This window comes from Nicotiana attenuata, chromosome 1 (genome assembly GCF_001879085.1).
Source record: "Nicotiana attenuata strain UT chromosome 1, NIATTr2, whole genome shotgun sequence".
NCBI classification, from domain to species: domain Eukaryota; kingdom Viridiplantae; phylum Streptophyta; class Magnoliopsida; order Solanales; family Solanaceae; genus Nicotiana; species Nicotiana attenuata.
In genome coordinates this window covers 25,228,539-25,253,039 of record NC_031989.1, presented here as the reverse complement: position 1 = coordinate 25,253,039, position 24,501 = coordinate 25,228,539, and the positions used below count along the sequence as shown (strand labels likewise).

The 24,501-nt window shown below is 37.8% G+C and overlaps 2 protein-coding genes across 2 annotated transcripts; both read right to left on the bottom strand.

Moving 5' to 3' along the window:
- Positions 4,280-8,688, bottom strand: LOC109220096. Its single transcript, XM_019384584.1, has 2 exons — positions 8,023-8,688; positions 4,280-6,074 (listed from the first exon to the last, which is right to left on the bottom strand). The coding sequence occupies exons 1-2, from the start codon at positions 8,326-8,328 to the stop codon at positions 4,530-4,532; spliced, it is 1,851 nt and encodes a 616-aa protein (XP_019240129.1). The 5' UTR covers positions 8,329-8,688; the 3' UTR covers positions 4,280-4,529.
- LOC109220012 (peroxidase 42) lies at positions 21,966-24,022 on the bottom strand. Its single transcript, XM_019384499.1, has 4 exons — positions 23,697-24,022; positions 23,401-23,589; positions 22,920-23,085; positions 21,966-22,616 (listed from the first exon to the last, which is right to left on the bottom strand). The coding sequence occupies exons 1-4, from the start codon at positions 23,910-23,912 to the stop codon at positions 22,207-22,209; spliced, it is 981 nt and encodes a 326-aa protein (XP_019240044.1). The 5' UTR covers positions 23,913-24,022; the 3' UTR covers positions 21,966-22,206.

The window sequence follows — 24,501 nt, the reverse complement described above, 5'->3', positions numbered from 1 at the left end:
AGAGAAATCATCAACAATTGTGAGAAAATACCTAGAACCAGAATAGGTGGGAGTATGATAAGGTCCCCAAGTATCAACATGAATCAATTGGAAAGGTTTAGAAGTATGAATGGAACTATCAAGAAATGGCAGTCTAGTCCGCCTTGGCATAGGACAAAAATCACAAGGGAAAGATTGAACAGATGATATAACAGGTGAAATTTCAGAAATACATTTCATTTTAGCAAAAGGAACATGCGCGAGTCTGTTATGCCACACACAATCCATGTCATTTATAGTAGCTTTATTACATGTGGAAGAAACAGTTTGTACAAGAGAGAGAGGAGAACTAGAAGTGTACAAAGGTGATGAGCTACTACTGTAAGCAGAAGGCAGTATACTCTGGGACTGAGAAGGTTTTTCCCAAATGAACTTGTATAAACCACTGTCCAGTTTACCAAGATCGAGAGGCTTCTTTAGAGAAGGGCCCTGTAGAATACATGAAATTCTGGTAAACTGAACTATACAATCAAATTGTTCAGTAAGTATGTGCACAGAAATTAGGTTATGTTTGAAAGAAGGAAGATATAGTACATTCTGTAAGACAATAGAATCAGTTAGTACAAAAGACCCTGTACAGGTAACTTTGACCTTGTAACCATTTGGACGGGAAACTAGAAAGGGAATTGGTAGTGGTGTGATATTAATAAGGAACTCTTTATTTGATGTCATATGGTCAGAGGCACCAGAATCAACTATCCAAGTTAAGGAATCAGATTGAGTCAGCAAGGCAGAATTAAAACTATATGCTACATTTTTAGGCAAGTATGTACCAGCAAAATTGGCAGAAGCCATGATGTTGAGTGGAGATCCAGAATCAGAGATATGAGCTTGCTGAAGTAAAGAAATGAGTTGATCATATTGCTGCTTGGTCAGACCAGACACCCCAGATCCTTGATCATGTTGATTAACACAAGGCTGTGTGGGCTGAGCAGCAGGAACACATTTAGAATGAGGAGGATCCGGATTTTCAACCATGTTAGCTGCTCCCTTTCTTCCTTTGGTGAACTTGAAATTGGGAAGAAACCCATTAAGTTTGTAACAATTTTCAACCATATGCCCAGGTTTCTTGCAATACTTGCAGAAAACAACATTTCTAGACTGATCAAAGTTCACCCTTTGATGAAACTGTTTTTGTTAGGTTTGAGGATTTAATTGCTTTTGCTGAAAGTGAGGTTTAATGGATTTATTGAAAGAGGAATTCCCATTGAAGGAGGCTGACTCAGCTTGAAAAGAAGGATTTGGATTCACTTGTCTCTGCTTTTCATCTTGGAGAAGAATATTATAGATACTGTCAAGAGAGGGCAGGGGTTGCATCATCAACAAATTCCTCCTAACCCCTACATACACCTCATTCAGACCCATGAGAAATTGATGGACTTTGTCCTCCTCTTTTTCCCTTTGAAGCCCCTCTTTTGCAGCACAAACGCATGAATTTGCATGAGTGGTGCACATAACTCCTTGTTCATCTCAGACCTTTTTGAGCTTATTGAAATAAGAGGAAATATCAAGGGATTCTTGGTAAGTGGAGGCAAGTTGTCTTTTTAATTCGAATACTTTGGTCCCATTTACAACCCCATATCTAATATTAAGTTGTTTCCATATACTTTCAGCAGCGTCTGAATACTGTACACTATCAGTAGTGTTAGTGACAAGGAGGAAGTTAGCCATGAAATGACCATATTATTACAACGATCCCATTGCCTATATTGAGGAGAATCTTCAGGAGGTTTGATACATGACCCACTAATGAACCCTATTTTTTTTCTAGCAGGCAAGGATACTATCATATTACGTTTCCATCCTCCAAATGCAACCCCCGAGAATGGTATAGTGAGGGAAATACGAGGAACATCGGAAGATGAAAGGAACAGGGGAGAAGAAGGATCAATGGAGGTACACACAGAAGTAGATGCACTAGGTTCAGAACTACCCATATCAAATAATAAAAATCACACAAAATCACAGATTTACTGTACTCAAATTGAAAATAGCGAGATAGGAAAGATGCCGAACTTCTTCGCAACCTGAAGAAGTAAAGGCCTTGAGAAGGCAATGGCTAATCAAATTCTCAAAATCAGCTGACAGAAAGGAAAACCAAAACCCTAGGTCCAGGAGAAACCCTAGATCTGATACATGCACACTGGATCTTCGAATTCTTTGACAAATAAACGCCTCAAATCACAGAATACCTTCAGTTCCATCAGTGAATGATCCAGAAACAACAGAAAATTACGTGCCAACAATTCTCACCAAAGAGACCTAAATTGCAGATTTTGGTCGAACTCCGAAAACTTGATGTAAATGAACACGGCTAGTATCGCTCGATAAAAGACGAAGAGGAGATGAGCATTCTCTGCTCTGATACCATGTTAACATTCATGGAAGAGCTTGATTTGAAGAAATCGTTAATGGATTTTTGGAAATCTAGAATGTTCGTTCAGAGAGAAAAACGAGAAAGAGAGAAATAAAATGAATCGAGCCAATTGAACTTTTTGCCTCTACTTCTATTTATACTTCAGTGTTCTCATTTACAAAATTAGCTAACTATACACTTTACAAGACAATTACACAATTACATCTGGCCATAAAATAAATAAGTTGTGTTGGGCCACTTAATTCTTATGTTCTTGTTTTGGGCCCAAGTGTGACTTCTCATCAGACAGCTCAACATGTTATGTCTCCTACTTTCATTTGCCTATGTTTATTTCATGGGAATTTGTTGTTTGTGGAGTCTGGAGGATGAAAGACTAAAGCAAACTGGGGAACCATAGCCAGCCTAAATAGAAAACTTTATGGACAACGGAAAAAGACCTACATTCTGGGATTGGCTGAGGCAAAAATCTCTTTTTTGAAAATAGTCATACAATTCCAACAATCTATCTGTGGCAGATCCTATTGAAAACACTCATTTAAATTCCATAAGTTGTTTTTTTGTATTGGTGACAATGAAAGATCCTATTGAAGGCATCAAAACTCATTATTCTCCGTCTCACTATTAATCTGAACAAAGTTGTACAAAACGCCACAGAACGGAAGCTTGTGTGGAACCTTCTAACCTGGTATAATATTGGTACAATGTATTTTGATACCTTAACATATAAGAAAAAGATTAGACCAACTTAATGCTAACTGATTTGCCATGGTTTACAGGTTTGTGGATGCGAACTCGCTCATTATTTTTGCCTCGAACAACTACATGTAGATACAGTTAAAATATTTCTAGAAACACATTTATCTGAAATTACTAAGAATAAACATATTGTCACAAAAAAATAATGTTGCAGTAGTACTATGTATTCACTTACTTAAAATTTTGGATCTGCTGTGAGCCTGTGACTGGAGCCCAGTCACCTGCGAACATAGGGAAGGTCATCTAGTTGCTATAAAGAAATATTAACTGACTCAGCAATTCCATGATAGGTTACATGGTGGTAATGACATTCAGCTCAGGACTAAATGGTATCAACAAAACAGCAACAACAACAACAGACCCAGTACAATTCTATAAGTGGGCTTTGGCGAGGATAGTATGTACGCAGACCTTACCCTTAAGTTCAAGAAGGCAGAGAGGTTGTTTCCTGAAAACTGAAGAAATGGCCAATACCTGGGGAACTAGATTGTGAAAAAGTTTGGGTCATAGATGTCCCCCAGAATGATACAAACAAAAGCCAAGGAAAAGTAAAGACAATCACCTCCAGCCACACATCATTCTGCTGCTATATTAAAGCATGGATATCTTTTGTGCCCCCACCCCTAATTCATTTGTAGGGACAAAATCCATGGTGCATGACTTCACCTCATAATTCTGAGATTTCCCATTTTCCTTTGATGAGGTCAATCAATATACTTAAAATTAAGTGATTAAATCTTCAACGAAGAAACCATCACTTCCATTAGTGAACTCCCAATTGTAAATGAGTTCTTTTAAGAAAGTAACAACCATTATTAAAGGCATTAATAAAATGTTAGTCTAAGGAAGGGTAGGAGAAAGATCTCGAGAAAGAAAAAGTTTAACCTCCAAGAAGCATGCATAGTCGCATAGATATGAATGACTCTGGTTTTATTTTGACTTTTACGTACAAACTATACAATTAAGCTAGTTGGTTCGTTAATGATAGGATTATATATATATATATATATATATATATACATACATATATATATATATATATATATATATATATATATATATATATATATATATATATATATATATAACGTAACAGAAGATGGCATATACAAGATGAAAGTAACATATAACTTTGGGGAGGATACAATTTGATGATATCTGGAAGTTCATTGAAAAAATGAACCACATCGAAATCCTTAAGAGGCAGCTAAGAAGAAATAAAACTGTTAAAGCTGCGCTCTAATGCCCCATGTGAAACTATTAGTTCATGATATTCCTGAAATTTGTATAATTACCTCAGTAAGCAGCAAACTGAAGCCATCCTCCGCCTAATTCATGCGTTAAGTACATTGCACAATTACGATTTTTGGCTTTCAAATCTTGCTTCCAAAAGCTTGGACTTCAAACCATACTTTGGGATTCCCCTTGGCCATTCAATACAACCTTTCATGGCTTGAACAATGTGCAGATTTCTTGGGCCATCAGAGCAGCAATGATTCTCAATATCTTGGTATGCTAATGGCCTTTCAGCTGGTACAGTCTCTGAAGAAATAACATCCACATTAGATGCTGCTCCATTTGGAAGTCTTCCAATCTCATCAAATGAGATTGTCTTGCAGTACTCATCATTTGACAGTGAGGATCTCCAAAATTTGCGAAAAGAGGATCCTTTCTTCTTTGATTGCTTTGGAGGTACCGAGGAGATTTCACTGGTCTCAAAATCCATAGAACTCGATTGACCGGTGTTTTTCTCATGATTCACTTTGCCACTAAAAATATATCTGCCTCCGTCAATACCATTCACAGAATGCTCAGTTTCACCAAAAGTGTAGTTTGAAAACTGATCTTCGACGTGGGTCACTGTACTCCTCCCACTTGCATCTTTGCAACTCTCGCCTTGATCAAGAAAGCCATTCAAACACTCACTGCTGTGGTTTGTATCACATCTTTTACTCTCAGTACCAACAATATGGACTGTAGAGGAATGGCTAGGAATGCTATAATCAGTGCACTGATTAGTTCCCAATTTTTTAGCTTCAACGATAATAGTATCCTCTTTAGTTGTATATATGTCACTTGATATTGGAGAGCCAGAAGAGAACTCATTTATTTCTTGGATGTTCAATGAGTCAACAACCTCCTTGACCACCTGTGTTTCACTTAAGCTAGTCACATCCACAGTTACATTGTTAGATCTCAAAAAGCTCTGAAGTTCTGATATAAGATTACTCATCAGGCTATATTTTTCTTCTAAAAGTAGTTTCGCATCCATCAGCTTCATTTGAACCCGTTCTTCACGCCAAACCTCAGCCAATTGCAGCATTTTTCTTTCTTCTTCCACTTCCTCGCCAAGCCTGGCATTTTCGCTCTTCAAAGCTTCAATTTCAGTTTTGTCTTCTTCAATCTCCTTGACTAGCTCGTTGCACACATCCTCCAGTAATTCTCTTGATTTTCTTTCTTTCTCATAATCGTGCATATATTGTCTGGACGATACCTTTAAATCAGCTACATCAACCAGCATTTTGGAATTAACAAAATCCAGTCGTTTACAATTACTTCTTTCTCTTCTTAAATCATCTTTTAAGCCATCAATTACTGAATGCATCTTCCGCTGTTCTCTTCTCATCCATGAGATTCTTTCTTCTTCCAGCTTCCTCACTAAGTGTTTGTATTTCTTTTTAAGGCGCCCCCTCTTAGCTTCTAGCTCTTGAATGCAATTCCGCGCTCTTATTAGTTCAACATGTAAGGCAGAAGCAACTGAGGTAGTAGCAGTATGTTGACTTTTATAAAGCTTTACAAGGCCATTGGAATGTTTAACTTCTCTGGACATTTTTAAGTGGCCAGGATCCCACTTTGTAGCTCTCTCCGTTGCGGATCTAGTGATTGGTGTCCAAGAGTGGAGCTAGCGATAATGAAAGCAATCATGAAATTGGTCAGGAAGTCTGGATATTAATTAAAATGAAACTTCCAGTTGCATATCTAGTAGATTGAAATAGAAGAGAAAAAGAAACAGCGATCAAACTAAAAGCAGGAATCAAAGTGATGGAACGATGTATACAATGAAAATGAAAAGAAGGATAAAGCAGGCAAGTTAAACCATATCCGTGTTACAGAAAAATTTGTGCAATGAACTGCAGCATGACTAAACAAAATATACGGTCATTCTGGGCGTGTGCAGCTGCTACAAACAATATATACGTCAAGAAAGGTGGTAGACCATATTAGATGTTTGTATTTCAGTTTTGGCTTCCTTGCGAGATTAAGGAAACAAATATTTCATTGTTTTGTAGGTGGCTATCTACATCCATTATAATATTGTTACAAAGCTTGAGGTTTTTTTATTACATCATACTGGTTAAAATCTCTTACCTTCCCTCATGTTCCACTTTAAAGTTACGCACTTTAGTTTTGTATACGGTAAAAATCGGGTCCACCCGATTTCACTGATTAATCGGGACGAGGGGGATAGATCAAGGATCGGTCCCGTAGTATATCAGATCGAGGTATGAGGATAAGACACCGAGTTCGGGATTCGAAGTACCTATCAAGGTCGAGACCGGTGATGATCGAGGCCAAACATGATAGGCATCGAGCAAGACCGAAGATAGCATAATAACGGAAAGGCGAGATATCCGTGACTGCCCAAGGATCATGGCGGAAATCTCAGAACGGATCAAATCAAGAACGATTATTTAGCCCATCATGGGATTTATTTCTGTAATTAGAATTGTACCATAAATAGGATTCATCTACTATATAAAGAGGGGTCTAATCATTCTGTAACCATCTTACTCTCATACTCTCTTATTCATCAGTTTATTTCATAACTTCACTCTCACTCACTCAGTTCGAGGGCGACCTAGCTCGAGGCCTGAATAGCATTTCAATACTGATTTGCTATACTTTGTTGTTTATTTCTATTATTAATCATCATATTTATCTACTGGTACTAGGTGAAATTACTTATCCTTAAAACCACTTATAAGTTTAATTGTTATCCGATTTTAAGGGTAACAAGTTTATAACCACAATTAGACTCCTCAGCTCCCTCAGATTAACGTAATTACCAGATCAGTACACTAAAACATGTCTCTCTTGTGAAATTGCATCAGGCAAGCAAGCTGACCATGATGGAAATGAGCAAAAACTATTTGAACCATTGAATTGAATTGGGAATGAGTCAAAATAGATACAACTTGCATCTATTTTTGACTTGAAAATTTATAGTCACTTTCTCTTTAATCAACAAGTATGGAGCTTTTTTGTCATAAATAAAGCATTGAAAAGGTTTGTGGATGATAGATGCAGAGAATGCAGACTAAAGAGGAACCTAATCCATCATCCAACAGTAAAATCCAGAAATAATTCATCACTAAAGGGCAGCTGCAGCTCGGTGCACTAAGCTCCCGCTATCAGCGGGGTCCGAGGGAGGGCCGGACCACAAGGGTCTATTGTACGCAGTCTTAATTTCTGGGAGAGACTTTTTCCACCACTCGAACCCGTGATCTCCTAGTCACGAGAGCAACTTTAACCGTCACGCCAAGGCTCCCCTCAAAAACTAATTCATCACTCATGAACATAATTATACTCTCTCCGCCTGAAAAAATAGATACTGATTCTCCGATTTTTTGTGTAAGGACTAATTTTAAAAACCATACACAATCTAACATGTCATCTAGAGAGCAGAGGACATGTAAGTTTCATTTACTTTTTGCTAAGCTATTTAATCAAATTCCTAAACCAATTAAGTAGCAAAAAGAAACAAAAGTTTACAAAACTGAGAAAATAAAATGAAAAACTTTATCGGAAACAACAACATAACGCATAATTCCAACACACCAAAAACCTACCGGATGAATCAAACCACACTGCCGCTTCACGCCACCGCCACCAGCGGTGAACTCCGCCGCCAAATGCCACAGGCCAGCGGCGAGCTTCCTAGCAGAGACGCCCACCCCTGCCTCATCTTTTTCCTTAAACTTGCTTAGCACGAATCGATTGGGTGACCCACTTCCACCGTTTACCCTCCTCCGACCTCCGGCCACCGGAGTTCTTGTTTTCTGCCGGCGATGGTGCAACTTCTGACGATCAGTAGTCAACAGATACTCAACTGAACTAGCAGAATTTGACTTGTAAGTCCCGTCTTTAATCTTCATTTTTCTTAACAAGAAAACTTTATTCCAATTTGCAGTTTGTACTCACATGAAGCTCAAAGTTGATCAAACATATGGAGTACTAAATAGTTAGTACATCATTACATGTACAATTTGAATTCAAACTATTTATGTACATATAATTAAAAAATATTTTAAACTTTAAAGTAAGTAGGTATGTAGAACAAATCTGTGTATATATTTATTATATTTGCATTATGAATTAGCTTAGAAAGTTTGAAACAGGGAAAGGAGAAAACAAAGGCGGGTCTTAGAGGTTGGTGGGGTTGTCGGACTTTGTGTGCATGAGTCGGTCGACAGAAATTTTCTAAAAGATTTTCTTTTTACAAATTCCTATGACTGTATATTTCAAGTGTGTGATACTGTGATTTTTTGTTTTGGTCCTCTAGGCCAACCCCACAAGGTTTAAATTTTTTCTTTTCAACATTTTATGCACGTATAGTTGTTTTCAAATGTCTAATTAAGTGCCTCCAAAGAAACTTTATTGGCATCTCCCTGATCAAGAAATTTTATACTTTTTTGAACATTTGATTAATAAAAAACAAGCTGATATGAAAAATTTATTTTTTAAGAGACCAAACTTGAGTTGATAATGGAGCAATTGCAAATTCTGCAAAAAAATAAATAAATAAATCTAGGAGCATAATGTTACAAGTGATTGACAAGGCATAATGCAACATTAGAATAAGTCCAATAAAGGATGGAAAAGAACAAAAAGTACAAGGTCCACCACCTTGGCTAGATACATTCAGCTTGCTTCTATATTTGGCTAGTCATCCATGACTTGTTAGCTTCTATTTAGATGTAATATACAGTTTTTATCCCCAACTTATTCAAAGTTAACATCATCAATGAAATTTGCATAATGTTCATTTTAGTGAGTTATCTTCCTATGACTTATAGGTCATGTGTTCGAGCCGTGGAATTCAGCGTAGGTTTCCTGTATTACAGCCACTTGGGGTCCAATCTTTCTCCAAACGCTGCGTAAACGAGGAATGCTTCGTGCATCGCGCTGCCTTTTTAGTATGTTAAATACCTCCCTTGTATCTGTTTCGATCTCAGTTAATATATAGAAAGAGACTTTCGACCCCCCCAAAAAAAAAAAAAAGAGTAAGAGACCAGGCTACCAAGTCCCAATTTGGAGCTCATTAGTTTCTGCAAATATGTTTTGTTGTGAAGGGAATACTTTTAGATATTAATCCAAAAACGCATTCTTCACTGCTATTTCAACAATCATTTTTTTAAAAAAAAAAATTGATTGTCTAAGTTAAATGAGAAAAGGGGGACAAATTCCTGTTTGTGCTAATTATCGTCACTAAATTTTAATCATCTGCACCAACATACATCTTGCTTTTAGCTAAACGCTTATGATTTCATTACCGTCATTTGTTTAAGCTTGTTGGAAACAAAATGATTATCCATAATATCGCTACTGCTTTCCTTTTTCCTTTGCCTAGAATGAGGATGAGAAGAGCATTTAGTTTCATACCGTATATTATTAATCTTGAGAAAATCAATTTTTTCCCCACAATTGATGTCAAATTCAGCTCATGAAATGATAAAAATATAACTTTTGAACCGTCCAACTCGGTCCAAATAACGGGTCAATTTGAGTACAGCCCTGTGTAACCCATCTAAAAATTTGAGTATATTACTGTAAAAATAGCACGGTCTAGCCAGTTTTTGGACTGCTCATTTAAAAATAGCCAGCATTTACCAAGTCAATGAAAAATAGCCAATATTTTGCTGCAACAAAGACCGGTCCAGCATAATATACTGGAGCTCGGTGCACCTGTGTATGAACTTCCAGCATATTATGCTGGAACTCCAACACACGGAAAGTTCTAGCATAATATACTGGAGATTCGAGCACTTGTATATGAACTTCCAGCATATTATACTGGACCAGTATACTTTGCTGGAACTCCACTATAATATGTTGGAGTTCAAGTATACCTATGCTGGAACTCCAGCATAATATACTGGCGTAATTTCTGGGCTTTGAACAGTGTTTTCGCTCAGATTTATCTTTACATGAAAAGTGGCTAAATTTCGATTACTTTTGAAACTGGGCCATTTTTGAACAACCACTTGTAAATCTGACTATTTTTGAATTTCTCCCTATATTACTATATATTGGGGTATATATATGTGACCCGGGTGTCACGAAACCGAAGGGCCGCGACGGACACCCGGTGCCTTACTCAACCGAGTACCAACGTAACATATCTTTCTTATCATACTATCAGGGGTAAATGAGCTAGAAAACCCTTCATGAGATAACAAAAATAAAATATAAGGGAATACTTAATGTATGATGACCCAGCATGATATACAAACTTATACATGTGACATACGGGCCTATAAGGCCGACATGACCATTTGTAAACTCAAAACATAGGCCGACAAGGCCATACAAGTATCCATACACCTGACATCTGTCTACAAGCCTCTAAGAGTACATAAAATCATAAAGGTCGGGACAGGGCCCCGCCATACCAATCAATACATATCCAAAGCATACTAACAAAATAGGCAACTCCGGAGCAAGTGGAGTACACCAACACCTTCGCTGAGCTGATAGCCTACTAGGAGGAATGTCAACCTGTCTATCGGGACCTGCGGGCATGAAACGCAGCGTCCCCAGGCAAAAGGGACGTCAGTACGAATAAAGTACCGAGTATGTAAGGCAGGAAAACATAAATAAGAACAGTAATGTAAAGAGAGATAGAGGAGATACAACCTGTAACATCTGAGTGCCTCTGGGGGCTACTGACATGAAATGCATCATACATATATATACATAAACTTTTAAAAACATACGCCTCTGTGGGCATCATCATCATCATATCATACCCGGCCTCAAAGAGGACTCGGTAAAAACGTACCCGGCCACGTGGAGCTCGGTAAACCCAACTGATCAGTGGTTGCACAATAGGTGCCATACCCGGCCGACTATAGCGCGGCTCGGTAGAGTAAAATAGATACATATATAATGCATGCTGGACTCATGGAGTCACGTTCTAAACATTTTGGAGTGACATAAGGTCATTGCACCATCGATTAACATCATGGACATCATACCATCAATATGAACTTCACTAGGACTCAAGGATCATACATACTTTCTTGGAATAACTTTGTAAGGGAAGAACAACATGGACAACCTTAGTTGCTAGGAGTAGATTCATTATGAAATAGCGTATCGTTTACGTTCGTTTCACTATCGATCATGCCAAAAGAATGAAGGGAGAGCCTTAACATACCTTGTATATTCTTCCCAACCTCAAGCTATGCAATTTCACGGCTCCTTAGTCTACAATAAGAGAAATGACACTCTCGTTATCGTTTAAGCGTCGTAACTATTATGTATCGACCACAACCTATTTTACAATAAAACGGACAGCACCTCCCCCTATATATATGACTTCACACTAGTCAAAACAATCACAAACAGCCCAACATACCCCTATCACTTTATACACAACACGACAACCATAATAGTGTCAAACAATCCGAAAATGTTATGACGAACGACCAACAAACAACCTTGCCATTATGTGGTGTTTCTCCACACCCTTCCTCCTCTCAACTCCATAAAAACAGTAGTAAAAGAGACAACCCAATACCAACACGAAACAGCCCAAAAACAGTCTCACAAGTTCATCAACTCAAACATAATTTTTCGGTTTACTTAAACACGTTTCGACTTATCTTTTCTTTCAAATTGAGAAATACAACCAAAAGTACATCATTACACCTCTTGTCCAATAAACCAGCCATGAATATAACCTAAAAATAAGTTCACAACCAGCCAACCATTGCACAAGATCAAACAACATACCATTCTTCCGAAACTAACTAGGTCTATTCTTTACGATCGAGTTACAACTCGCAAACGCATAGATAATGGAAGGAGAAGCATAAACTTACCTTGTACTGAGTATCACCCACGAAACCTGGTCCTTTTTCATCAAAAATAAGTTCCTCAACGCGGATACAAGAAGGAGAAAGAGAAACTAGCATGCTGTCCGGACTTTTCAGCACTAGAATCGCGTCGTAACACCCGGAATACCCTAGGGTTTGTGTGGGATTTTGGGGGAGGAGTTGCAGGGGTTCAATTAGGTTTTCTTGGTCTGAAATACAGGTGAAATAACTCAGTTCGTATTCCCTTAAAAGACCCCTCTTGGCCGACTTTGGGGCTTTTAATTAAGTCCTCTCATTTTGGCAAGTAGGTGATGCACCTACTTGTCACCTACCAGTCTGCGCTGTTTCACGACAATGCAAATATCTCTCTACTCCAATATCGTATCGACAAACGGTTTAATGCGTTGGAAACTAGACTCGTAGATATTCAATTTGATATGTAGATCATCCATTGATTCCAAGTATATTTGGAGAAAAGTGCATCTACATTTGACCTAAATTTCAGCATATTATAAATGGAATTTGTGATGACCTTTTCCAACTTTTGTTCCACAACTCGCTTGACTTCAAAACATAACATCAACTATCGTACGACTAAAATAACTCATAATATAATCTCCTTATAATGTTAATAACCCTAGTATCACCCCAAAAGTACATGGTAAAATATTCCAACTTGTCGACTTTCGACGAAACTTATTTTCTTCAATTCGTTTAGCTTCTAAGCCTTCAAACCCTCTTGCTACTTGGTACTAATGATCTTAAATATTTATAACCTCTATATTAACATGATGAACTATTTTTGTAAACTTTTAAAAGATGATTCCCTTTCTGAGCTCACATTAATTGACTTATGATGTACTCTCACATACGAAAACACGGGGTGTAACACCGGGGTGTTCACGGTTCGGTTCGGACCATTTTTTTCCTAAAAAGAAATCAAACCAAGTAAGTCGGTTTTTCAAATATTAGAACCAAACCAAACCAATTAAGTCGGTTTTTTGGTCTTTTCGGTTATTTATCGGTTTTTTCTTAAACATAAGACATATACTACCAAACACATATTTCGGCGATCACATTTTCAACGTAATACTATCAAATGAATTGCCCTTTGAGAAATCTATTATTTACCAAGATATATTGATGATAATCGAATCAAATAGTGATGAATAATTTAAGGACTCTAATTAAAAATAAATTACTTTTAACACGAAATGGATTCTTACACTTAACAAAAGAAAACTACCAATCAAACTAGAATGTAAAAGTAAAGAACTATACTAAAAGTGCAAACTATTAACATTTACCATAAGTTTTTTGAAACTTTTGTATAAATTTCGATATCTGGCTGTGTCTGGGCTAGGCTATTTTGGGAGCTCCTTATAGCTTTCCTAGCCTTTGAGTTTGGGCCCTATTTGGGAAGCATGTGCTTAGATATTCTGAAATTAATCCCTTTAACGAGGCCTCAATCTATTAGTCCAGTATGGTCTATTAAGTCTTTATCGTTTCTCACATTATTCCTTTAAGATGTTCACTTGTTTTAGTGGAAGTAGAAGACTGGATGAATCACGGCTAGAATTATTGGTCGAGGTGGTTGTTACTTTGTATTAGATCAATCCCTTCCTTATTGTATTCCGTATATATTTAGTCGGTACCGTTAGTCGGTATGTTACGAAGTAGTTAGGATTAGGGGTGGCAAACGGGCAGGGCGGGTCGGATATGGGTCGGGTCAAAACGAGTAATGCGAAAACGGATAAATTATCCACCCGACTCATATTTAATACAGATAAAAAACGGGTTAATCGACATATAATATGGATATCCATGACTTCTTGAAAATGATCACTTTTGGGAGAATTCCTAGTCTCCAAAACTTTAGGAACCTTCAATTTGAGGCTTTACAAATGTAAAAGTTATACTCATTAGTTATCCATTGGTTATCCATTTCTAGATGGATAATATGGTTCTTATAGAAGGGGAGCCTTGGCGTAACTAGTAAAGTTGCTGCTATGTGACCAGAAGGTCACGGGTTCAAGCCGTGGAACACAGACTCTTGCAGAAATGCAGGGTAAGGCCGCGTACAATAGGCCCTTGTGGTCCGGTCCTTCCCCGGGCCCTGCGCATAACGGGAGCTTAGTGCACCGGGATACTCTCTATAATATGGTTCTTATCCATATTTGACCCGTTTTTAGGACTAAAGTGAGCGAGCACCCTTATGGACGGAGGCGGAGCTAGTGTATGTGTTACGTTTCGACCGAACTGTTAGGAGACGAGTAAAGAAGAAGACGGGTCAGAAGAAATAAAGAAGATAGTGGTAGATATTAGGTGTAATTAGTAAAGTGGAAGGACACGTGGACGGTTAGGAGCTGATGACTAAAGAAAGAGAATAAACGGTCCAGATTAGAAGATGCACTATAGATCATCGGACGGTCCAGATTGATTCTCAGTCATTATAACAACTAACATAATGGGGGAAAGGAGTTAGTTAGAATCCGATAATTTGTCACTTCCCTCTCTCTACATCTTTCTAAATTCTCTCTTCTCTCTTCTTCTAGAACCTTCCTCACCTTCATTTTTGTTCATTCAGGTACTCAAGCTCGTCAATGGAGTTGGAACTTAATCTTTGGTTTGTAGTTATCATTTGGGCTCAATCTTTCAATTCTACTGTAATTGCTGATTTAATCAATAAAATCCCAATTTGAGTTTTAATTTTTGTCGGATTAAATTTAATATTAAATTCACAAGTTCATTACAATTGGTATCAGGGCCGCGACCTGGCCCATTAAAAATGACAGGAGCAGAAACGAGATCGAAGACCACTGATGAAACTATGAAGAAATCGGAATCGCAATTACAAAGTTACATGGCAGCAAATGATTCTAAAATGGACGATCTGGGTAAGAAGTTGGATAATCTCATGGAGAAACTTCTTTCTTCTCCAAGAGATGGAACACTGGGTAGTGCTCCTCTTGAGATCCTCAATGGTGCGATCAATCGACCTAGAGTTACAGATCAAGGGGATACTTTTGTAGGAAAGAATCAAGACTATAATTATCGCACGAGATATGAGATTTCTTACTTTGACGGTTAAGATCCTTGTGCTTGGTTGAGGAAGTGTGAGAGCTTCTTCCAGTACAATCATATCACTGACCCTCAACAAAAATTAGAGGAAGCAGTTCTTCATTTGAATGGGAGAGCTGAGTCTTGATTTTTCTCCTACGGTAGGTTCATTGCTGAAATCTGTAATAGATTTGCAAGTGCAGCCAACAATAAATTTAATCTAATTGGGACCTTCAAGAATATACAGCAAACAGGTACTGTGGATGAATACTTAGAACAATTTGAAAAACTGAAGGCATGGGTGTTGATAAGAAACCCTACTATTCAAGAAGAGTTCTTCTTAGAAGTTTTCATTTAAGGTTTGAAAGAAGAAATCAGGCAAATAGTTAAGATGTTAGATGCCTATTCTTTCAGTAAGGCTTTTGAGAAGGCTAGACACAAGGAGAAATTAATGGACTCCTTGTACAAAAAAGGGAAGCTAGAGTGGGGTAAGAATACAGCACCAGGGTACTCACCACAACCCAACAAAGGCACCACCAATAACTACAATACTCAAGGAAATAAGTTGTTTGAAACTAGGAGGGCACAAGGGCTGTGTTACAAGTGTGGGGAGAAATATTTTATAGGTCGTCAATGCAAGCAGAAGCAGATTAATGCCATGACAGCAGAAGCAGCACCTGAAACCCAGGAGGAAGAACCGGAAGAGGTGGTGGATAATGATGATATCCTAGAGCTACAGGAGGAGCAAGTACTGGATGAGGCAATAAGTCTTAATGCCTTGTCTGGGACTAAGGTACCCAATACCATCAAGCTGGGAGGTGAGACTAAGAAGAACAAAATTACCGCGTTGTTAGATTCTGGTAGCACACATAACTTCTTAGATCTAGAGACTGCCAAAAGGATAGGGTGCCTAATTAATGATGCTAGACCTATGAGAGCTACAGTAGCTAATGGTAATCATATTACAAGCTGGCACACATGTCCTAAATTTAAGTGGAAAGTACAGCGGGTAGAGTTTGAGGATGCAGTCAGGCTGGTCAGATTGGGGGGCAATGACTTGATTCTAGGCGGTGATTGGATGAGGGGTCATAATCTAGTGTTGTTGGTTTTGTGGAGTATAAAGCACAGTGACACATAAGGGAAAAAGGATGGAGATGAAAGGGATATACCACCAAGCAGAACTGCAGGGTATGACAGCAAAAGGAGTGAAACAACTCCCAAGAAGTTTTACAGGCATTCCATGATGTTTTTGTTGAGCCAAAAACCTTGCCACCAAATAGAAGTCATGACCATTTCATTCCCCTGAAGAATGATGCAACACCTATGAGTATTAGACCTTACAGATACAACTATTTCCAAAAAAAAATGAAATAGAAAAATAAGTAAATGAAATGCTGAGTAATGGTATAATTCAACCTAGCCACTCTCGTTTTTCTTCACCAGTATTGTTAATAAAGAAAAAAGATGGCAGTTGGAGATTTTGCATTGATTACAGAGAGTTGAATAAAATGACCATTAAGGATAAGTTTTCAATCCCTTTGGTGGATGACTTGATGGATGCGTTATGTGGGTCTAAGGTCTACTCTAAGATTGACCTAAGGGCTGCCTACCATCAAATAAGGATGAAAGAGGAGGATATACATAAAACTGGATTCAAGATTCATTTGCGGCATTATGAATTCAAAGTCATGCCTTTTGGGCTGACTAATGCCCCAACTACTTTCCAAAGTCTGATGAATCAAGTGTTTGCTGCTTACTTAAGAAGGGTTGTATTAGTGTTTTTTGATGATATTTTGGTGTACAGTGCATCCATGAGAGAGCATGTGCAGCATCTCAAAAAAGTTATGGAGGTATTAAGAAGAAAACGACTTTTTGCTAAAATGTTTAAGTGCTCGTTTGGTCAAAGTAAGGTGGAGTGTCTAGGCCATGTAATCACTTGGGCAAGGAGTGGCCACAGATCCCTCTAAGATTAAGGCCATGACTAATTGGCCCACTCCAAAATCTATCAAGGCATTGAGAGGATTCTTAGGACTCACAGGCTACTATAGAAGGTTTGTGAGGTCCTATGGATTGATTTGCAGGTCCTTGACTAATCTACTGAAGAAGAATGCATTCAAATGGAATGAAGAAGCAGAAGCTGCATTTTAGGAGTTAAAGACAGCTATGATTATTTTTCCAGTCTTAGCATTAGCATACTTTTCTAAGCATTTCATCAGTGAAACAGATGCTTGTTCAAAAGGAATAGGGGCTGTGTTGATGCAAGAAAGAAGGCCCATTGCATATTTCAGCAAAGTCTTAGCCCCTAGACACCTGGGCCTATCAACCTACGAGAAGGAGTTTATGGCAGTTTTTTCAGCAGTAGATAGGTGGAGCCACTACTTACAGGGAGGTCATTTCATCATTAAAATTGACCACCACATCTTGAAGTACCTCTTGGAGTAGAGGGTCATTACAGCACTGCAACAAAAGGGCCTAACCAAACTCCTAAGGTTGTATTACGAGGTACAGTACAAAAAAGGGACAGAAAATCGAGTGGTTAATGCATTATCCAGAAGAGATGAGGAAAGTCCTACCCTTAATGATATTTCAGGAGTGGAGCCTACATGGATGGAGGAGATCACACAGAGTTATGAGCATGATCCCATAGCCTTGTAACTAATGGCTGAGTTGATTATAACCCTAGGAAGCAAGGCCAATCACACTCTAGCTCAGGGCATTATTAGGTGTGATCAGAGGATCTTCATAGGCAGAGGAGCCAATTTAAGAGAAAGAATCTTTAACTCACTACATCAGTCACTACTGGGAGGGCATTCAGGACAGCAAGGGACATACAGGAGAATAAAGATAGTTTTCTATTGGCCAAACATGAAGAAAGATATTTCTAAGTGGGTTTCTGAGTGTGATATTTGCCAAAGAGTAAAGCATGAGAACACTCAACCACCAGGGCTTCCGCAGCCCCTTCCTATCCCAAAATTACCATGGCAAGACATTGCTATGGATTTTATTGAAGGGCTTCCTTCTTCAGGTCACGAAAATGTTATCTTAGTGGTTATTGACAAACTAAGTATGGTCATTTCCTAGCACTTAAACGCCCCTTTTCAGCTCAAGATGTGGCTGAATTATTTCTTGCAGAGATATATAGACTACATGGACTTCCCAAGACCGTTGTGTCTGACAGGGGTCCTATCTTTACTAGTCAGTTTTGGCAGCATCTATTCAAAGCCATGGGCACCAAATTAACCATGTCAACATCTTACCATCCACAGATTGATGGCCAAACTGAAAGGCTCAATCGGTGCCTTGAGACTTATCTTAGGGCATGGTGCTAAATGAACCAAGGAGATGGATAAAGTGGTTGCCTCTAGCAGAGTGGTGGTACAACACAAACCACCACAGTGCTTTAAATACCACCCCATTCCAAGCTCTCTTTGGGTACAACCCTTCCCAGATTCCTATGGGGTCCTTACCCCACTCTACCCCACTCTATACAACTAGCAGAGAGACAACAATTTCTACAGAATCTAAAGGAAAACTTAAAGCAAGCCCAAGAAAGAATGAAGTTTTTCGCAGATAAACACAGAACAGATAGGGAACTGCAAGAAGGGGATTTGGTGTATCTCAAGTTACAACCACATCGACAATCATCAGTTGCAGTAAGGAGAAATCGTAAGCTGAGTGCTAGGTACTATGGGCCTTACAAAATCATACAGAAGGTGGGTTCAGTGGCTTATCGTTTAGATCTTCCTCTAGGTTCACAGATCCACCCAGTGTACCACATGTCGCAACTAAAACGCAGGGTTGACCCAGATATCACACCACAGCAGCAGCCTCCAGCTTGTGACTCCGACGGAAGGATTTTGATGCAACCAGAGGCCATTTTACAAAGAAAATGGTCAAGGTTAATAACGCAGTGGGGGTGAAGGTTTTAGTGAAATGGGCCAATTTGGGTGATGATGCAGCTACTTGGGAAGATTAGGGTTATATCAGGAGCCAGTTTCCGACATTTGTGGCCCAACTCCGACCTTGAGAACAAGGTCGATTTGAACAAGGAGGGTTTGTTAGCAGACGAGTAAAGAAGAAGACGGGTCTGAAGAAATAAAGAAGATAGTGGTAGGTATTAGGTGTAATTGGTAAAGTGGAAGGACACGTGGACGGTTAAGAGTTGATGACTAAAGATAGAGAATAAACGGTCCAGATTAGAAGATGCACTATAGATCATCGGACGGTCCAGATTGATTCTCAGTCATTATAACAACTAACATAATGGGGGAAAGGAGTTAGTTAGAATCCGATAATTTGCCATTTCCCTCTCTCTACATCTTTCTAAATTCTCTCTTCTCTTTTCTTTTAGAACCTTCCTCACCTTCATTTCTGTTCATTCAGTTACTCAAGCTCATCAATGGAGTTGGAACCTAATCTTTAGTTTGTAGTTATCATTTGGGCTCAATCTTTCAATTCTACTATAATTGTTGATTGAATCAATAAAATCCCAATTTGAGTTTCAATTTTTGTTCGATTACAATTTAATATCAAATTCACAAGTATTTACACGAACCCAGTAGCTTTGGTCCATATTATGTATTCGTCTTAAGGAATTTATTGAATATATACAAATTTTTAATTTATAATTAGAATTTGGAACCCTATAACTTCAAATCATGGTTCCGCCTCTACTTATGGAAGTACTCAACTTCAAATCATGGCTCCGCCTCCACTTATGAGAGTACTCAATTTCCTACAATCTGATTCAGTATCATCACAAGAGTTGAATTAGAAAAGTGCTTTGAAGTAGTATAGTATGGGTGATGAGGCCACCGTCCAGGAAATTATAGTAGGAATGGACACAGACAACATAAGTAGTGTCATGAAATGTTTAAAGGTTGACAATCTTGTTATGATATTCTACTTTTGTGCTGACTCTTTCACCTAAACGGAGTAGTAGAATAAATATGTTGTGCTATGATGGGAAGTGGAACGCACTTGGAAGAGAAGTTTTTGAAGTAAATCGAGGTAAATACTCTTGGGATGCATTGGAGTACAGCACTGTAAGCAATTTTATATAGATTGAGTTGAACACCGTGTATATTGTAGAGTGCATTTCTTTTCTTCTATATTTCTTGTTTCTTCTTGACTTGTCTGATTCCCATTGTAATTTTGTGCTTATCTATCGTCATTTCAAGAGACAAATTTATTGATTTGATTACAAGAAAATGAAGAACCAGAAACTTTGACGGCTATGAAATTATTACCCTTATTTTTAACATTGTAAATGGCCATGAAGCCGTATTTTAATTAGGTCTAGTATTTGCTAAATCAACTGAATCAAATCAGAGAGAGGGACCATCCTTACTTTGACCCTATATTTTCATCTATCATACAGTTCTCTTTGATCATTGAGCTTAGATATTTAAGTCGCTTGCATTTAGCCATCACAATCTCTGCCAGTCTCATTCTAACTTTACTTTTCTTATGTTGGTTAAACATGCTTAGCATATATTCTAGTTTGCCGCTACCAGAGCAAGATTTTCACCTAAGGAAATTCAATAAAAATGTTAAACATCTAAAGAAGCTAAGAGGATTCAACATGTAATATATATATATATATATATATATATATATATATATATATATATATATATATATATATATGCACAGAATAATTTTTGGCGGAAGGGGTTTGGCTAAACGCCCTTTCCCCACCTAGCTCTGCCCCTGGCTGCTACTTATCCTACATTAGGAGAGTGAGAACATTTTGCTAATTGTTTCAGTGACATAATAAAAAGGGATAAAGTTTTAGTATTGCTGCTCTCCATCATGCTCACAAGTCATAAATGAAAATATATTTTCTCTTAACTGAACAGCATGAGTCATTTTATTTATTACTAGCATGTCCTAATACTTTTTCTCTGTGAACAAGCAAGAAGCAAAATAATCCTCCTCAAGTAATCTTTTGAATATTTGGTGTTTTGGTCTTGGGCGCTATTTGACCTATAAATAGAGTAGAGTATGAGTGTATGGCCAGTATTTTGTTTGTATTATTTCCCTCTTTAATCAAGAATGCACCTTAAGGTACAACTAACTCAATTTCTTGGTTGTTCAGAGCATACTTTCAAATTGATATGAAATTAATAACCCAAAAACACCAGTCTATTTCTTGAATTGGATTTCTTATAATCAAGCCACCTGTCTGGTTGTTTTTGTTTGCTTTTACGTAATTATGTACATTAATTAATTGTTATTGTCATTTACCTATCTTCCCTTCTGTACAACATTCATGACCCTCTTTCTCTTTGTCTGAACCCTATTATATTACTATCTTTAGTCTTAGCAGCCATGACGTAAGTGATGACATTGTTGAGGATAATTTCATTATTTCTCTTGTAAAGGAACTTCTTTTTACTTTTTTTCTTTAACTTAAAAAATGTTTTTTTCCCATATTTTATCCAAAATATGGGACCCTAATTTGCTTTTCCTGCTTTAACTTTCCTCAGGAAGATGCTTCTTTTTATTATTGAGTTCCACCTAAAGTTGCTGGAATCTTGCTTGTATTGTTAAAAAGTGAATCTCTGTGCAAGAATCATAATCACCATTCTTGCATTATAACAATCAAACATCTCCTTCACCATAGCCCAATTCTAACATAAAATTCATAACTTAATTAAATTAAAGGATAGCCAAAACAGTGAATTTTACAAACAGAACATGGAATGTAATGAACATGGTCACCACCAATTTCATGCCACTACTACTTGCACTAAAACAGACTCACACTGAGAGAAAACCATCTTATTCCTATCATTTTACACTGTCCTCTCCCTAACCTATACAAAGGAAGTGGAAAAGTGATAATGAGTACAACCATAGCTAGGTGCTCTAGTGGAGCTTGTTGGCAAGATTGCACTGCTTTCTGATCTCACCCTTTGTTCCAGTAAGAGGATTGTTCTCGGTAAGAATAGTGATGGCTCTTGCAAATTCCTTGAAGAAATAATCTTGGCTCTTTGCCATTTTCTTTACATAGGGCTTAGTCCTCTTGTCCATTGCTAGTTGGTGGTCAACTAACATCAACCCCTTGTTCTCCAATATGTTTCTGTAGTAGTTGTTGTCTAGCTTCATTGGTGTGCCTCTGTCATTTCTTACATATTGTACAGCCTTTGGGTCTGGGATTGGGTCAGGGCATTTCTTGAGCATGTGAGGAACATGGTCTGGGTTGAGTTGAGGGTCTACTTCTGGATATAAACGGTGAACCAACTTCATACAGTGTGTTCTTCCCACACTATGCGCCCCTGTTCAAGACCAAATGACACAAAATAAGCTTTGATTTTTTCACTCGGATAACAATTAAAAAAAGTAGTAGTGTACTAATGTACAAACAACTATGCAAGGGTCAGACCGCGTTTGGTCTATTGTACGCAGTGTTAGACTGTTTCCATGACTTGAACCAGTGACATTTTGGTAACATGAATACAACTTTTAGCGTTGCGCAAGGCTCCCCTTCACAGTCAAATACCAATAGAACCAAGAAATTTGAAGTGCTCTTTTTTTGTATGTTGGGGTTTGGGGGTGGGGGTGGGGGGTGTCTACAGTACCTAGCAAGGCAACAACTCCAGGAGTGTTGATACCAACATTGGCAAATCTCTCAAGAACAACACTCATGCTTTCATTGTGGTCTGGGAGGTGTTGCTCAAGAATGTCTGCTCTGCTCTTCCTTCCATCTCTTCTTCCTGTTTTGAGTGAGACATATGGCCCTCCTAGCTGTTGTACAAGTCCATTACATGTCAGTAAATATGAGTACTATTTAACCAAGCCACTTTTAAAAGTCAAAAAAGGAATAAACACAGAAAATATCTGAACTTGTTAAACATACATATATGGATAAGTCTTGTCTTTAATACTCCACTTAGTATGAAAGGACAAGAACTTGAGTCATGCCCACAGAGTAAATATTTGTTCAAAGTTGGAAACTTAATGAATTATTGACTAGAGTAAATCCAAATCTACTACTACAAGTACACATAGAAATAAAGGAAACAAACACTTTAAGAAAGAAAAAATGTCTTAAAAACTTACAGCAACAATGCCATCTCTACCAGACAAAACAAGAATATCAGCACAGGAAACAACACCAGGACACTCCCTTTCTACAGCTTCCTTAATAGTTTCAATGTATCTGAAGTTTCTCATACCAAAACTCCTGTCTGTCTCCTTCTCAGACAGCATCCTTCTTGTTGAGTCCAGCAACAATGAAGCATCACATGACTGCAGAAAAAAAATAATGTACAGTTGTTTGTCATATGTTAATTCAACATCTTCAAAAAGGGTGGCCTAAAAAAAAGAAAAACAACATAGATTTTTATTTTTTGTACCTCAACAAAGCAGTCATGGAAGATATTTCTGAGCCAAGAAAATGCAGTGTTCTTGTGGCGTTTGTAGAGAAGCTTGACTTGTTCTCTGATAATATCTTCAGCTTGAGGGCAAGTGTCCTTGTAGTAATCCATTACAAGGCCAGAATTGTCCTCTGCAAAAGCACAGACAGCTGAAAAGAAGAGGATAGCAAAGAAAAAGAGAACTTTGAACCCCATTTTTTCTTTACTCAGAAGAGACTGTAGTGTCACTAATGGTCAGTAGACCTTGTTCTCTGGATGATCCTTAGCTACCTTCTTAAATAAGGAAAAAATTGCTGAGACTGCCAACAAGAATCGACCTTTTCTCCCCTTGATAAAATACTGACTCCTAAAAAAGAAATAAGTATTTTAATTAAATTATCCTTAATTAAAATTTGTACATCGTTAACTTGACACATTGGGATATGTAAATAAGGGCAAATATGAAAAACTAAAGTTACATCATTCTTGATTATGTAAAAATGATACTTATTTTGGACCAAAATAAAAAGGTAAAAAGATCGCTTATTATAGAACGGAAGGAGTAGCATAATGCTATATTTTCGTATGTTGTAATAAGTAATTTTGGTACTCCCTCCGGTCCATAATAAGTGACCATTTTATCTTTGCACAGCCGTTAAGGAAATACTAAACTCCTAGATAAAAAAAGATGTATTCACTAAATTAACCTAATTAATTGTTACCTTGATACATTAGAATATGTAAATAGGGGCAGATTTTGGAAGTATAAAATTAATTTTTGTTAATTATGTAAATGAATACTATT